Raw genomic sequence first — 17,816 nt, 5'->3', positions numbered from 1 at the left:
GTAAATTCTATTCAACTCTGGGTTTGTTTTAACTTGGCCTGAGTAAATCTACACTGATCATACCAAACCCAAAGGAAAACAAATTTATACATCTGTATTACAAAGTAATGATGGGCTAAATATTATTTATATTCTATACTGAAATATGATGTGTAACGAGAAATACTAGTGTTTGGTCAACATGGCAGTGGTAGCTGGAGAAATGCTTTCCTTTAGTAGGGATGGAGAAGCTGACCAGGAATGAGTGGAAGAACTAACTACAGAGCAGTCAAAATGAAGTATCTTCACTTCACTGGATGCATATACTTACATTTCTTTTTTCACTGCTTAAACCTGGGACCTAAATAACTGCAATGTTTGCATTCTCCTGATGGGTCCATTGGCCCAAAAGGCTAAGGATATAATTTACTAATCTGAACGATGTGGGATACGTTTGAAAGCTGCACTGCAACAGGCCTTGAGATTTTCAGTTTCAAATTCTGTGAAAGAGAATGTAAAAGACTTAAAACTAGAGCAGAAGTTCATCTAACAGAACAACAACCATAAATATAGAGTTAGAGCAACAGGTGAAGGATTTCCAATTTGGTTCAGATCAGTTGCACAGACTCCCAACAAATCCAATCTCAAGGAACTTGACAAGGAATCTAGTCCTCGCATAAAAAATATTCAGTTACCATATTTATACATGTGTAGCCAAACCCATGGCCACACCTTAAGTCTGGACTATACTTGCACCTTTATTTATTTAATCTATACAAACTTTATTCTTAGTTCAAATGCATGTGTTCTATTTCTAAGTGTGCACATTTAGTTCACTGTATTTGTTTGCACTCACTCATATTTCTTTCTGTTTTTGTCACTAATCTGTTTCTTACATATGGTGCCTAGGAGTTTGGCCAGACAAATGATGGCAGCCAGTGCCCAACTAGCTGTTTATTCAGCCAGTTTGGGCACAGTTTGCTTTAGCTAAATTTTCTCTTTTTGGTCGGCCTCTTTTATTTTTTGTACGTTTCTTTTTTGGGTTAAAAAAATTATAATTCCTGTGACTCCTTATGCTTTTTACCTGGGTCCCTCACAGGTCCAATCAATCAGTCATTATATCAGACACAGTTCGGTGCATATAAAAAAAAACATATCACTGACAGAGTTCAGTTTGGCACTTAATGTAATACAAATAGTGTCCTATTCCAATGGCTTAAAAGTGGTCTACCATATCTGCATAAAGTCGTGCTATTCACTCCTCCAGAGCAAGCTAGTAGTGAGGATTAAGAACAAAAATTCTTCTTTAACAAAAACAAACCTCCTTTAGAACCAGACTAAGTGCAATAATCTGTCATTACTGAAGATTTAACAATTTAGCAAGTAAAGATAGGTTTGCCTCTAAGTGAGCAAAGCTGGAAGATATGGGTCAAAAAGGTAATTCTACAAAACATAGCCTGTCTTTTGCATAAAAAACAGCACAACATCAACTGCATAGATTAGAGAGAACTATAAAAGTTGAAGGATTTTATTTCTGCGCTGGATAGTACTGTACTGAAAGATGAGCAGAGGGTTGGAGTTTGGTGAGATAGGGACAGATAATCTGCTCCTGTAACAGTATTATGTTCAAATCAAACTGGAAAAGTAGGTTTATTTGCCTTTCTCAAAACCTCCGGCTTCCGCATGCTTTAATGTTTAACATTCTTTTCTTGTTGTTTGTATGCCTTTCGCTCATTCTCCCATTATAGTTCCCCTAAAACTTTGAGTATTCCCCAAGAAATACTATGAATACTAATGCTTCTCTCTTTCCTCTTTAAGCCACTGCCCACTGTGGGCCTTTCTGGGATATTTCGTGCCTTTGATAGGATTAGAGTTGTGTGTTTAGTCAGATAAAACGAATGGAGTGCATAAAGTGCAAAGGCTGCATTTACAGGCAAGCTTTCACCAGAATATAACAAACGGGGAATATCAATTGTAGCCAGAGAAGTGGGGAAAGATCGATTTTTAGCTTGCCCCTCGATGATGTAAATGACAGGAAGGGAAATTATATAAATCAGTCACGCAGGACGATTTTGTTATGGTGTCAATATTAATCACATTTCAGACACTTTCCCATAGTGCTAATATTCCAGGACAGTTTGAACACTTATGTAATTAATTAAGATGAAAGGCTATTTCATTAAGATATGATAAAACATGTGGATTTATACAATCTTAAATTAAAGCTCTTTAGTATGATGGAAGATTTACTTGAGGATGCTGCGGTTTGCAGTTTTCCTTCCAGCTCCTATTAGGACCCAGGCCAGAAATGTCTGCAGGCTGATATGTTAATAATCCCTACGAATGGTATATTAAAGTTTCTTAATGAAGAAGTTTTCTGTCTGCAGAAATAAAAGCTTAAACTTAAGATTATCAATGTCCTTCAACCTCGCTGATTTTCTAGTGTTGTCACAAGATTGTTGCATCATCACTACACTACAATAACAAAATAAACACAGATTTCCGTAGCCCACTTGCTCATTTAGGGAAATTCTACATTCCTCTAGAGGTCTTTACTCTAATGAAAAGATGTCATGTTGGCTCAGAGCGTGATGAAAGAGATCCCTGGCACTGCTTTGCTTGAGAGAAGAGATTTAATGTCTAATGAGAGAAGGCTCATTGCTGCCAGAAAAGGGTCCAGAGACGTGACTGATGCCACTGAAACACAAGCTCCAGGCAGTGCTTGATCTGGATAAGCTGTTTGTTGTGGCTACTATCAACAATTTGCTGATGGAATAGTGACAACTGGAGATTGTATCTCAGTGTCAATCCCATTCGTTTTAATAAGTTCAGACTTGTCACAGTCAAGGTATTAGTGGCAATTTTTTTGACTGAAATCAGCCTTTTCCTTTCAAAGTCCTAGTCGTCCTATCAAATTTCCTAACACTGTAACTCAGTACGTGTTTGTCACAGAAAGTTTGGATTTGGCTGCTTACTATGGTGCACTGGCTAAGTCAGTCCCCTGCCTGACAGGATTTGCCACAAATTAGTTCCTCTGCTCCCAGAAAAAAAAAATTCAAATCAATGTTGACTGCATTTTATTAGCTATCAGCCTTGAACATCTGTTAAAATGTTAGAAGTTCTGCAAACCCATATTGCATATAAATTTAAGCTCACATGAAATCTTCTGTCTTTATTAGCTTTATGTTCACTGTATCTCCAGCATCTTACTGTATTTAAAAAAAAAAAAATCTCTGTTCTTTACAACTACTGATAATTCACCCATTAAACAATTATGTTTACAGTTTTCCAACCTTTTAAGGAAAGGGAGGAAAATGATAAATGAAAAAGGAAATATTAGAAGTGATCTGTCACTTTAAAGCATTAGTTGTTTATATTGGGGTCAAGGGTAAAGTTTTTTGCTTTGGTCAGTTTTTTTCCCCACTAGATGGTGCCTGAGGGCTGGTGGTTTGGAGGATAAGAGGGGACCACAGCCAGCACTCTAGCATCTGAGTGTTATCTACCAGTGATAAAACTCTAGCCTCCCTGTTCTGATCTTTACCTGTGATAATCCTGCTTACTTGCCCAGTGCTACATTTCAGGAGATCTGTTCCCTGGCTCTTGTTCCTGTCGAGCTCTGGAAACTTTGATTCTGCAGCTGAATTAATTCGACTGGTTCTCTCTTCCTGGCTGGCGCTGGTCTATTTCTCCTTCAGAAAATCCTACTGGTTGAACATGGCTCACCTTCCAATGCTCTCTGACCCTGGTAAACCTCATTTAGTATCCAAAAATGTAATTGAGACTATGCTCCAACATNCTGGCTGGCGCTGGTCTATTTCTCCTTCAGAAAATCCTACTGGTTGAACATGGCTCACCTTCCAACGCTCTCTGACCCTGGTAAACCTCATTTTCTGCAAACAATCGGTTCTGGATCTGTATCCTCCAAATCTGTTCTCCAGCCAAGTCCCAGTAACTCCTGCCAAGCAGGTCTCCTAAATGCAATCTGTAAATCCCTTTCGAGCAGCACAATCTCAAAATCTGATTCCCAGCCAAACTATCTGAATCTCCTAGGTGAGATGCTGTCTGGTAGAAAGCATTTTGCTATGACAAGGCACTTTAATATGTCATTTTCAACAACTTGGCCACAAGGGGGGTTAAACTTCCAAATGGAAAATTCAGGACATTCTCCTCAACCTTTACTAAAAAATTCTGTAATTATGGTAACACTAACCTCAAAAAGGTTATTATCGCATCAGTTTAGCAAGATAACTGGTGCTGTTCAAAGTTTATGTTAAACCTTTTCAAATTCTGATCTTGCCGTGTACCGGTAAATGCATTAAAAGCTAAGAGATGTGCTGTTTCTGGCTTTTATCAGAATGTCTTTTTATTCCTATTTAACATTTATTGAAATTTTAAACAGCAGGTCAAAAGAAAATAGCCCAAACTATCATTTTGAAGTAAAAGATAATTGAGATGTTGTTTTTTTCACCAGAAAATTGAAAAGTATAGCTGTATCTATATCAACCTAAAATGAAATTCCAAAGTGAGAAAAACTAAGTAGAGCATTAATCAGAGAAGCTTTCAAAAGGCCCATGGTAAGTCTAGAGTAGCTGTAGACATCAACAATTAATTTTGGAGGATCTGTCAACATTTTTTATGCACTACGCATATTTTCCTAAAATGGAACCAAGGTAAAAAGAGGCCTTCGTTAAAGTAAAGCCATAAGAAATATTGTTTGTAGCTTCTCATGATTCGTGTAGATAGCACTATGACTGACGTACTCCAAACCATGTACGCAGTTTAAATTAGCCAGCCTGAGGTAGAACTGCAACATTTGGAAGAAGACACAGATGAGATGAAAAACATCTCAATAAATGTTTTGTGATCATGACAAATTATAGAACAATGGAAAGGGTTTAAGTATTTTTGCAGTATAGTGTATTTAAAACATATGTTTACTAGTCCAAGCGCTGGAATCAAACACTAAGGCTGACGATGAACCCCAAATGGCCTTGAGTATCCAAAAATTTAATTGAGACTATGCTCCAACATGCATTTTAATGGTTTGTGATAAACCATGATTCACTCCGGTGTGACGTATGGCAATGTGTCACATTAATCGCTNTAATTGAGACTATGCTCCAACATGCATTTTAATGGTTTGTGATAAACCATGATTCACTCCGGTGTGACGTATGGCAATGTGTCACATTAATCGCTAAGGTAATGAGAAGACAGGCCTATTGACCAGCAGTCCTATAGGACATGGAGGCAGAGAGCACAAATCAAAGCTGTCCTGCCTTGTATTGACCAGACTGTCTACAGGCTAAGAGATTCATATGCTAGGTGACCTGGGAATGAGACGTGGGAGGAGATCAAGTCACAGAGGTATGATTACGCTTAGTACTCTAAGGTAAATTATAATTAAGCTGTGTTTAAATAGAAGTGAGAAATAAAAAAAAATGTCTGAGTCCTTAGGGTTATTTATAAAAGAATATTGTTGTTCTTATCATGTTTTAGTTCAATTTAATCTCTTGTGCACTTAGTGAGGTCTTGTACGTGGAGTTTAATCCACAAAATGTAACCTAAAGTAATTTCATATCAGATATATTACTTGGAAACAGAAGTAAGATAAGAGTGAACCAGTCTAGGAGAACTACAAACTTCTGCTTTTTTTAAATCAGAAGAAATGATGCTGATTCACCTAAACAGGCCCATAAAGCTGAAGGAAGACTGGAACATTGAGAAACTCCTAGTTACTGCACCAGAGAAGTGTGATAAATGTGCACAATGTTGCCAAGTGAAAATTATCACAAGCAATCAATAAAATTGCAGTTTTTGAGAAATAATCAACTGTTTTCTGAAGATGTGGGTTCAAACCAAATAAATGAAAAAATAAAGTGGCAGTTTTAAGTTTAACAGAGTTTAGTTCATAGAGAAACTGTGTGACTGCAAAAAATATGAGGTTATAAAATAAAACTTAAGTAAATTTACCTTTCACTCTTGTTTTGTGATCATTTTATATTGTTATCTTTACAGTTTATCAACCGTGTGATATGTAAAAATAAATATTTAATTAGTATGTGCTTATCTTAAAGATTTTTTTTTTTACTTACATGTCTAATTTCACCTCCAATAAAAAAGAAATTGAAAATCACTCACCTACTGTTGACATCTATGGATTCAGTGAGCTGGCATGTGGGTTTCAGCTCCTTTCTAATGAGTAAAAAAATGAAATGGATAAGAAATGAACCAGTAGTGTCCCCTGCTGGTTGAAGAGGCAATCATCCAGGCTAATGAGTCTTGCTAAAGTATATTTAAACAGGACTGAACACTTTGAACAACATTATTATTTCAAGGTAAGAACACTTCTTTAGGTTAAACAATTCAATTTAATTCAAATAGTTTTTTTCATCCAAAAGGGAAATTAAATGTAAGTTTTTAAATTACTAGTTAGATGTTGATAGCTGTAGGCAGGAAGGATCTATAGTTGTTTTTTAAGTCTTCTGAAGAGGTAACTGATTGTCTGTGATGTTCTCTGTTTGAAATAAACCAATCTGATGTAGTAAAAAATAAATGTAGATCTAGAGGGGGAAAAAAACAATCTATATTTGCATTACATTTGGTGATGTAGCACAAAGCATGATTAAAAACAGGATCTTTTTAAAAATAAAATCTCATAATTTACAAATATCTGGCAGCATCCATTTGAAGCACTTTGCCTGCTTGTTGTTAATGCTGAGCTCTCCAAAGATCCCCTCACAATATTCCACCACTTCTACTGGAAATCTGCAAAACCTTAATGTGTGCATTTAGTTTCACTCAGTATGGGGGATTTGCAATGCCCTGTAACTGCAAAATTAAAAAAAAGGCCATATGATCAGTTAGTGCAGGTTATGTTCAAACAAAAAGTTTTCTCTGCTGTATCTTTCATAGTTAAAGGAGGGGCGAGGCGGGGCTAGAAGGGAGGCCAGTGGTGCCCATGGCCACCCTTATCTAATCATGGGCTACCCCTGTGGCCACCCCTACCATGTGATTTTTTGCTTCCATCTGGAACAAGCAGTTCTCCGCTTAACCAGATGGTGCCAGCAGTAATACTCCCAGGTGGAATGTTCTAACTGATTTTACATTTTAATTGCTTGTATATAAACCAAAAACTGACAGCAAATTTCATTGGTTAATTCTTCAACTCACTAATGTAAATTTAAAGATGTGAAATACAGAATCTATGCTCTTCTCAGACGTAGTTTTGTGTTTTATGGGGAAGAAGGCAAATGTAATTTTATTAGAGATAAATAACAGCTAAACTAATATGTATGATACTATTATTCAAAACCATAATAGAATAAAGGAATATTTAGACAATGTTTCCAGAAAAGTACGTTAAAAAAAATGTAAAAGTCTGTTCTAAAGTCCATCCTACCTGCTCTTTCGCAGATACGATGATTATCCCAAACACATTCTAGACTTATTTCTTTCTCCTGAGGCATTCCTCTTCTCATAAACTTTTAAGAATGTTTGCTTCCTGTATACAGTGAGAGCAGTGGAGCTACAATAAAACCAAATCTATATAGTAAAAGTGACATTGACATTAAGTGGGTAAGCACAAAAGGTGGCATGTGGGACAACCAATAGAAAAGAAGACCATCTGCTACCTTTACTTTCAACAGCATGGATGGCAAAATGTGTTCCTATATTTATTAGCAGGGATTTATCCTGTGATTTATTTGGATGTTGTGTTTGATTGTTTTCTTTTTGGCACAGTGTAGATTGACACTGAATTGGTTCTGACGCCTACCAATTTTTGGTCCACCTGCCCCCTGCCTAAACATCTATTACTATTTTATGTTTTTTCAGCTTTTTCTTGTCATAGTAGCTTCTTCTGCTCTGTTCTTGTTTGGCTGTGACACCATCCCAGAGAGAAATATCAGCTGGGCTGCTGCCTTTAATACCTGGTTGTAGATAATAGGGCCTGTTTTTCAGTGTTTAATCTTGTTTTTCTCCTAAACAGCTATGGGCCCTCATTTATTGTTAATATCCTGCTCACATTCATCCTTTCTTTCCCTGACAGAGCTACCTGAGAAGCTAATATATATATTATCTCTTCTTACATAGAAAGTATTTATAGATCATGCCTTTATGTTAATTTAGTATGTCTCCTTTTTTGTCTTTGAGTTGGCCATAGCAGAAGGCCGCTCACACTGAGCCTGGTTCTGCGGGAGGTTTTCTTCCTGTTAAAGGGGAGTTTTTTTCACTCCACTGTCGCTGAACGCATGAGGTTGCTTTACAGTCCATGACGAAATGAAAGTGAACATCTACTGTCGGCACACGCTGATCCAGGAGGAGCATGTCCTGGTCAATGACTCGATGCTGTCACAGTCTTGGTTCTGTTATGTTTTCTTTTGAGTATTCAGTTTAACTTTAATCCATGTTTTCTAGTTTTATTGGTTTAGTTCTTATTTTGTTGTGTTTTCTGGTTATATTTCACTTCTCAGGTTTTTATTTGTTGCTCTCTGTTGCCCTCTTGTGTTGGTCTCCTTTTTCCCTAGCTCCTTAGACCGCTCTCTTCACACCTGCTCACAATCTGCTCGTTAATCCTCTCTTTGTTCAGTCAGCCATAAATACTCCCCTTATGCAGTTCCTCAGTGCTGGTTCCTCGTCTGACTTTATCTAACTTCCTCCAACTCCCGTCTTACTGCGTCTTCTTCGTTGTGATTGTTTTCCCCGGAAGTCTCCTTGGTTTCTGATTTGTTTAACTTTTTTCATATTTGATTTTTGGATTCCTGCCTCAATTTTCTGTTGACCTTTCATACAAGAAACTCTCCTCTGCCTCCCTGCCTCTGCATTTGGGTCCTCAAATCACAACCAAATCCTGACAGATGCGGTCAGTTGGCTTTCCTCATGCAGAAATTTGTTACAAATCTGATTGTGTGATCTGATTGAATTATATCTGTAAAGTGCCTTGAGATTACATGTGTTGTGAAATAGCATTATAAAAATAAACTGAATTGAATTATAGTGGGGGGGGATAGTAGGGGTACTAGCATCTGATTGACTTGTCTCTGTAAACTGCAATGAGATGACATATGTTTTCAATTGGCAATATATAAATAAAGCAAGTTAAGTTGAATTGAATTGCTGACTGATTTTTAACAGTAAGAATTTAAAGTTTTACAGTAATAATTATAACTGACTGTCATTACATTTTTGTCGCTCCAAAACGAACTGCGTCACTATTAAATAAAAAATTATATTTTCAAGTTTACCTAGCAACTGCTGATGCAAATTCTATTTACTTAAATTTCAAATCCAACAGATGCTCTCATCTCCACAACATTGGATGGATGATTTATCGCTCATTCGCTGTTCGTAGATCCCTGGCATTCAGAAAGATGGAGGAAAAGGCTTTGTTTAGTATCAGGGGGTGTGTCTGGATTGGAAGCCTGCTGGAGTCCAGAGTGGGAGACGACTCGCTGACGCTGGAGCTCTTGCGGCAGATGCAGTGATGAGAAGAGGAGAGTAAAAAACACGGAGCCTCCGCCATCTGTAAGCCTCTCTTCTCATTAACATCGTTTGTGTTTCTGTTACAAGCCTTGTTGATTCTTATCCATTTTTTGCTGGTGATCGTTATAATGGTGCGTTTCCTCGTGGCCTTTGGGGATGGTAGTGGCGCGTGCGCGTTCACGTGCGTGTTCGTTATAGATATGACTCTCTTAGTCATTTAGCCATATGATCCACCAAAGGCCTGCCTGTAAACAACCTACCTATTTTCTTATTATTTAAGGGACGCCTGACTCTGCTGCATTGAACTATTTTTGTTGATGTGTCATTGCATCTTTAAAAATTTTTTAAATATTTATCAAACTCTGGGGGGGGCTTGAATAAATAGATTAATTAAAACTGCTGTTAACTAGAATTGAACAAGAACAATTGATTGGTACAATTGATGGATTATTTATAGGTTATCACAATGGTTATGAGGTAGACAAAATGATGTTTGAGGGCTTTTTTTACTTCAAATTGTGCCATACTTGAATGGAAACAAATTTGTGTGTTAAGCAGCAGAGCTGAGTGGGATGGTCGCCAGCCTGGTCAAACTGTGCTGCTGGATGACATTGGTCAGTCTCCAGCTGATATTCAAGTAATCAGTGGGGCTGGGGTCAAGACCATAGGCAGGAACTTTAATTCAATTCAGTTTATTTATATAGCGCCAATTCCCAACACGTGTCATCTCAAGGCACTCTACAGTTCACCAGATCATACAGTCAAATTGATTCAGAGTTTTCTATCTAAGGAAAACCAGTTGATTCCATAGTCATTGACTCAAAGGCAATCCCACACTAAGCATGCTTGTAGCGACAGTGGAGAGGAAAAACTCGCTTTTAACAGGAAGAAACCCCCAGCAGAACCAGAGCAGCCATTTGCCGAGACCAATTTCTATCCTCTCCACTTTCACATTGAAAGGATACCATTTGGTACAACTCTTTCTTCAACCAACAAATTCATTTTTTTCTACAAAGGATTTTCAACACACTGGATTTTCAGTAGTATGAGTTTAATTATCAAGAAGCATTGTTGCAAAAAAAAAAAAAACAACTTCAAAACTCAAATAAAACAGAAAACATGTTTCACTGTCTCTTTGTGCATTTCTTTATCAAAGGTAAAAACACGATGGCTAATTGATTGATTGGCTGATTCCTTTACCTCCTTCTTCAAAAGAGGATGCCGTCTCCAGTCATGGAGAAACCACATAACATGGACTCTGCCTCCTACTCAACTCTTTTAAGAACAGTTATTGCTGTACACTAAGCCTATGAGGACTCTTACCTTCTGCCACAGCTGTGTGGTGATCTGTAAGTACCTTCAGATTAAAGGGAATAAAATACATTTTATGTATAATTATCATCGCTATAAAACTGCAGAAGCATTTCCCATGATTAAACAAGGTTCTAGCATCTGCTTGTTTTTCCCATTTTTATAAGAGCTGAGCAGGGAATTGAAGGTGCCCCTGCAGAGGGTGAACTATGGGCTGCGGAGGGAGCAGGACGGATGCTTTAGAGCCTCGCTACTTGGAAAGCTGGACCAAAGAGACGGAGTCAACATGGCTGACGAGCACAGACACAGATATCCCCCTGTCATCCATCCAGAGCATCCCCTCTGAGAACTCTGAGGCTGGCTTTGTGTCAGAGAAAACAATCAGCCCTGGTAAGGGGACAGGCCGAATGCAGAGAGGAAAAAGCTTCCAAAATACATTATTCTGGAATATGACAGTCAATCCCTTATTAATTTGGCAGATGCAGCAACACGTTAGCTTTTAACATCCATTACTGTAAGGTTTTCGTGTTGTTGGTATTTGTTATCTTGTCTTTTGGTCTGAAGAGCGAGTCTTTTTTCTTTGAAGCCATTCAAAGACGAATCGCTGAAAAGGGAAATTAGGCTGCATCAAAAGCCACTATATTCCAACAGGACTTTGCTCTCATGGCAACCGATGCAGCTGGTGTTGAATGAAGGAGCCTTGATTTAGCTGTTAAGACAGTGCTCCAGATTTTAACACAAAACAATGAAAAGAAAAATGCAAAGAATTTAAAAAAATCAAACCGCTATGATCAGATACACCACCTTTAGAAAAAAGACAAAGGTAATTTAACAAAGCTGTTTCAAAGGGAACTTTTCTGACCTTTTTGAGTCTTTTGTGAACAGAGCAGGAGAGATGCAAAGATTTTTTTTTGCAGGCTGCCCCATATGCATGTTAATCCTCCCACACGAAACAACATTGCTAATGATTAAAGATGAATTAAATATAAGTCAAACAGGTTCAAGTGAATGGCATTTATTAATAAGGCTGAGGATTAATTGAAGTAAATAATTGAAGAGGTCATATGCGTTAAGCCGAATGATACTGATATTTGATTAAACTGATTCCTTATGTTTTATTAGCTCTGTGTCCTATTCAAATCAGCTGCTTAACACAGTGTTTTTGGAATCTTTATACTTTTTCAGGGTTTCCGCGGGTCATTAAAGTATTATTTTGTAAATTAAGGCCTTAATTAGCATTAAAATTCATTAAATGTGATCATCATGGCATTTAAAATGCTTTATAAAAAAACAAACATTTTTTCAAATATATCAGATTTTACTGGTTCCACGAGTTTGCATGGAACTGCTCCTGGTTGATCCTAAAGCCATAACTGCAACAGAAGCTCGAGGCACAGAAAAAGCTAGAGATTGGGGGGGGGGAAATGCAAATTTGAACATAACTGGCTGGAAAACGACAAATTCGGGACATGGCTGCAGCCTGTCGATGGCAAAGAAGGATTTGGCCGTGTTTATATATATATGAGAGTAATGGGTTCTTATTGATGGCATTAAAATTATTTCTAAGAGCATTAAAAAGCATTAAATTAGAGTTCCTCCTTCCTGTATAAACCCTGTTTTTACAGTGTGAAAAAAGAATAACATGTTCATCTATTTCTTAGTGTGGTAGAGGAAAATGACCTTAGCTGCATGTTTTAGAAACAGTTTGCCTTAAGGAGATTCAGGTTTTGATGCAGCTGCTCTGGTTGAGAAGGTACAATGGTACAAAAGAACTTAAACTTATGTTTCAGTTGCATCCTAAAGAAATTTAATATCATTGTTCATTTGGGGAGTTTAGAGTTGTTTTGCTTTGTTTGATTGCAATCATGTAATCAAATTATTTGGCTCCTTAAGATTTATGAACTTTACAGTAACATTCTTTTAAAAGGCATTGATTGTTGCAGCAGCTAAAATGATTAATGTTGCTTGTTTACATTTTAGCACTGCTGCACTTTAAAAATGAAAATGTCTTGAGAGCTATACTGAACAAAATTTCTTTTTGTATACAATGTGTGTACAGAATGACAATAAAGTCTAAGTTGTCATACCTCATAGTTCCCTTGAAAAAATAATAAAAACAAAGGAATTTTCGCCCATTACTCTCAATTCTAAAGTTATGCAAATTTAAAGACATCTATTTAAAATGCTTCTATATAAATTAAAATCTATTAGAATGGGAAGCACATGCTTTCCAATAGAATTCATTCATCTTGAATGTTTTTCAGATTTTGTCATTATTTTGGAAAGTACAGCATTACAGTAGGGGGTAATGTATATTTTACATGTTGAAAGATGAATGCGAAACAAATGAGCCATGTGATTCTTCTTTGTTAAAGTCCCAGATTTCTTTGAAGATGGCCTCCCTCCTCCTGCCCAGGCCTATCTGAAGGTTTGCTCAGCCGTGTCTGAGGCCAGTTTGAATGATGTGAAACCCAGCAGCCCACCGTCTGTGGTGACCTCTCCGCAGCAGGACAAGGTTCCACCCTCATCAGGCACCACAGTGCAGCGCAGAAGTGTTTTACACACTGAGGAAATTGTAAGGCCTGCTTGTTTATAGTATAGAACATAATATAACAATTGTTCTATTCAATTATGTAGAAATAATTCCGATTCATAATTTTTGCATTAACAGACCAAATGGCAGGATAACAGAATGTCAACGAAGCAAGTGACCATCACCGTGACCCAGAGCATCCACCAGGTGGACAAGAATGGAAAGGTTAAGAAATCTCTAACTACTTATGAGGTAATGAAACCGGTGGAGACTCTGAAACAGGTGGCCACACAAAACACCTGAGTGCAAGAGGTCCGACAAATGCCCGAAGGTGAAATAAATCAGCTAACCATGCCTCGTTGGGAGATAATTTGATGGAAGCACAAGACTGGATTCCGACTTTTGCAGATAATCGTGTTTACAGTTTTAAGTGTTTGCTGTAATTTGACATCTTGAAAAGACCTGCATGTAAAGTATTCATTTGGTCCATCAAATCATGAGATGTCAGTGTTTCTACTAAACATAAATTCAACTGAGTTGCAGAAGAGAAAGTGAAGAATGTCACTTTTTAGATGATGCTGAGGGAAAAAAATAGGTAAGACTTGTTTTACTTCATGTTGCTGAATTTTAAACAATGACAGACGTGGATCACTGCATCGTGTTGCTCTACTCTGTATACTGTTCTCTTTCTATCTGATGACTTCTGCTTTTTAATAAAGTATAAATGAAATATGTTTCTCTTACAAATGTTTCAATTAATTATGGTTTGTTGTGATCATTTTTTGTACAGCTCTTGTAGAAATGAACTTTGACTGAGCCAATCTAAGGCAGAGACATTTTGTCTCTCCAGTTTTGCGATATTCTCATGCAGGAGATCAAAACCCCACCTAAGTCTCAAGTTATCTGCTGCCTCCAACGCTTTTCTTCTTCCAGCCCATCTATCATTCATCTTCATATTAACCCTGAGCTTCCTAATCCCTGCAAACACAATGAATCCCCACAGCATTCTGCAATGATGCTCCGGGGTGATGTTTGGTGTTTATGTTCCACCAAACAATTCTAGTCTTACATGACAAGAGCACATTCTTCAATCTTATCTGTGTCCCTGCAGGACCTGCCTCCCCCTCGCCACATATTGATGGATGTACTAACAGTTAAGAATTCACACAAACTAATATCTATTCATGATCATTAAAAGGTGAGATATTTAAAGATGCAGTTCAGGTTTTAATCTGGTTTAATTTTCAGCTCAGAATAAAACAAGTACAGCAATCTGAAGAGTTTTCCTCTTCAAAGAAATATAATAATACATTTATAAGTAGGTGGTTATATTATTGAGCTCTACAAATCCAGCTGTTTAGTATTTTAGAAGAGGCTTTTACACATCTCTGGTGTCAAACTCTAATCCTCAATGCAGCCACTGAGGTAAAACCCATTGGGAGGTAATATTTTACAATAGATCTCACAGCTTTAGTCAAGAGCAATGGATTTAGATTTTTCTAATACCTCAATGTCCCTTCTAACATAAAAATTACAAGTGATAGAAGCCTAGCAGGCTGTTTTCCTCACAACAAATCAGTCCTTTCAAACACCCGTTTTACTCCTCATCTGCGGCATCTGTACACATTCCGTAATATAAACCAGTCAAGCTTTAGTTATACTGTAGAATGGGGCTGGGCTGCTCTAGGGTCAGCTTAGTGACAGAGGTTTGTGGATCTGATCTTCATCGTCATAACGAATGTGTCCTGATCTGAAGAACGGTTCTTCCTTCTCTATCCACTGCTCCACGTTGAAATCTGGGAAGAAGAAATGGATTTCCCTCAGCGCCGACTCTATAGAGTCTGGAAAAATAAAAAAATAAAAAAATTTTAAATTAAATCTAAATGTTTTTAGTTTTGAAAAAATTCAAACTACCACCTGAAGATTATATCGGGATGATCTTAAGACTTTTTCATTCACACTCAGACTTGAATTAACTGATAAGCATTATTTGCTTAATGCTCTTTGGTCAGTAAAGATGACCAAAGGATTTGGTATTTATTTGGTATATGTCATAAGAGACATTTTCACTTCCAACTTTTTTCAAACTATTAAGTTCAGAACCATTTATTTGATATTTGGTAGAAGTGTGTTTTAAATTACAACTTGGCTCAAGTGTTTTGGGTATTTTTCTACCAGTTTTTTACAATAGTTTGCTGGACCATTCCTCCTGACAGAACAGGTGTAACTCAGTTAACTTTATAGGCTGCCTTTTACTCACTTTTTAGCTGCAACCACAGATTTGTTAGGGACTGAGATCTGGGGTGTTGTAAAGGACACTCCAAAAATTGGACTTGCTAGCCCTTAAAACACATTCTAAGTAAATAATTGGTTAGCTTAGGGCAGACATGCCCAAAGCTGATCCTCAAGGGCCACTGTCTTGCAGGTTTAGAGGTTTCTCAGCTTCAGCTCAGCTGATTCTGATGATTGCAGTTCGGCAAAGGCCTGTTAATCAATAATTAATTAAAATCAGCTGCTCCTTTAGAAGGTATTTTCCTTTCATTCTGTACCAGTCTCCTGGATGTCCACAGTTCTCCGATATCATTTAAAATCCATGATGTCACACCAGGGAGCAGTGTTTACAAGGTCTTAAAATACATTCAGTAGTGTGACTCTGTATAGGTCAGATGTTCTCAGTTAAATTAGTCTAAAGCTTTGAAAGCAACTCTGACTTTCCTTAACTCTTCATGGTAATGGGTTTAGCATATACTAATTATTTTGGTAATCATAACTAATAATAAACAGGAAGAGTTAATTATGATTTCATTCAAACCATGACAAAAAAAGGTTTTGTGTCCTTTTATAAATTATATGTAAATATTTGGATAAATTTTATGGCAATTGGACTTAAAACTATTTTTTAATAAGCAGTTCATTAATATCTAAAAAAAAAAAAGTCCTGCAGACTATCCGAAATGTCTTAGATGTGTTGATGAAATAATAGGAATATTTTCCCACATTTGATGTTAAGAAACTATTGTTAGTCATGTTAACTCTACAATTCCTAACTGACCTGAGCCATGAGTTGTGTTCCTGGTGTCTGTGAGGCCGAAGCGAGCCCTGATGGAGGCAGGGGATGTGTATCTGGCTTGGAAGACTTTGGTTGGTCCCATCAGGTCCCTCCAGTGCCGTATCGCATCTTCTCGGGCTAAAATGTAAGCTCTCATTGGGCCACTAGAGGAAAATTTATATCAGAAAATAAAAAATCATTCAGTGATTTTTTTTAGAAGGGAACATTTTAAATATTCTAAAGCAAAAGAAAAATAAAAAAGACTGAAGCCAAAGCATTGTTTTAAAGCTGAAATTGAAAAATGCCTCTCTAAACCCATCCCGAGCTCTCTGAATGTTGCACTTTTCTAAACATGGTAGATTTCAGACAATCGCTGAAATACTGGGAGCATTTCTATGCCACTCATGAATTGAGCATACAGGGGATTCAATCTTATTCTTCATTTTTTTACAAACTTCATGCAGATTGTAAACAGCATCACCATTAAAATATCTAATTGTAATAAATAAGATTTGAATTTGAATAATTACTATTTTTTTTATTTTAGCTTTTTTTACTATATAGGAAAAAATAAATTCATTAACACCAGGGAATCTATTCTCACCAATGTAGCTAAAGTATCAGATGGATTAAAAGCCAGTTCACAAAAAAATTCTGGAGATTCACTTTCACTTGTAACAAAATAAATTCTTATTTGATTACCGGGGTCTTATTTTCCACTTAGTAGAAGCTTTGGTGTTTAGAACCAACTTTCCACGGATGTTTGCCATTTTCAAGAGTTTTCCAAACTAGTTTAAATGCATCAGTATTTATTCATGTAAAAATAATGAAAAAAATTCTGATTATCCCTTTGTGTGGAATTAGGCTAGACTCACCTTGACATGAATTCCACAAGTCTTTGATAGAAGAATCGGTCTGAGGATTAAACAGAGAATGTAAATGCATTTAGTTTTTAAAAAACAGTTTAAATTCAACATTTAAAGCCCAACAATAAATTATTCTAAATTCCCCAAATGTAGAATTCTCCAGTTTGAACTATGGTAAATGCAAGTACCTGTGACTACATATTTAGTGAAAAAGTGGCGAATTTTTGATCATATGGAAAAACAAAGACTAAAAGTGTACTCATCACTATAAAGTCTTAAATAAATACACTCCACACCTGAATGCTCGGCATAAAACCTCTCTGAATCCTGCTTTCTCCACACCAGATCTTTGCATCTGACGATTGCAAAGTTGTTATCCAGAATTGTCTGATGAAGAGCCTGAGAAGTGGATAAAAAAAAAAAAGATTTATTTTTATTTATACATCTACAAATTGCTATTTGAAATTAATACTTGCAAAGGTTTACCATTTTTTTTTTTATCCACTTTTTAGGCTCTTCATCAGACAATTCTGGACAACAACTTTGCAATCGTCAGATGCAAAGATCTGGTGTGGAGAAAGCAGGATTCAGAGAG

At 36.9% G+C, this 17,816-nt stretch overlaps 2 protein-coding genes across 3 annotated transcripts in view; one reads left to right on the top strand and one right to left on the bottom strand.

Moving 5' to 3' along the window:
- Positions 1 to 9,281: 9,281 nt before the first annotated feature.
- On the top strand, positions 9,282 to 14,004 carry LOC107082768 (brain and acute leukemia cytoplasmic protein-like). Its single transcript, XM_015371608.1, has 5 exons — positions 9,282 to 9,504; positions 10,619 to 10,811; positions 10,941 to 11,163; positions 13,149 to 13,348; positions 13,445 to 14,004. Exons 3-5 carry the CDS (start codon positions 10,983 to 10,985, stop codon positions 13,607 to 13,609), a joined length of 546 nt encoding a protein of 181 aa, XP_015227094.1. The 5' UTR covers positions 9,282 to 9,504; positions 10,619 to 10,811; positions 10,941 to 10,982; the 3' UTR covers positions 13,610 to 14,004.
- A 572-nt stretch (positions 14,005 to 14,576) lies between these two features.
- The window catches only part of nme6 (NME/NM23 nucleoside diphosphate kinase 6), a 3,972-nt gene continuing 732 nt past the window's right edge, over positions 14,577 to 17,816 (bottom strand). The window contains exons 3-6 of one of the 2 annotated variants that reach the window (XM_015371589.1): positions 17,518 to 17,620; positions 17,231 to 17,270; positions 16,359 to 16,519; positions 14,577 to 15,147 (exon numbers count right to left, since the gene is read on the bottom strand). In XM_015371589.1, coding sequence (XP_015227075.1) covers positions 14,996 to 15,147; positions 16,359 to 16,519; positions 17,231 to 17,270; positions 17,518 to 17,620 — 456 coding nt within the window. In that variant the 3' untranslated portion in view covers positions 14,577 to 14,995. The remainder of the gene's footprint in view (positions 15,148 to 16,358; positions 16,520 to 17,230; positions 17,271 to 17,517; positions 17,621 to 17,816) is intronic. The other variant, XM_015371597.1, reaches the window with a different exon arrangement.

The sequence above is a fragment of the Cyprinodon variegatus genome, unplaced genomic scaffold (assembly GCF_000732505.1).
Source record: "Cyprinodon variegatus isolate N-32 unplaced genomic scaffold, C_variegatus-1.0 Scaffold4, whole genome shotgun sequence".
NCBI lineage: Eukaryota > Metazoa > Chordata > Actinopteri > Cyprinodontiformes > Cyprinodontidae > Cyprinodon > Cyprinodon variegatus.
Note: the sequence above shows the minus strand (reverse complement) of the source record. Positions and strands in the feature narration are given on the sequence as shown.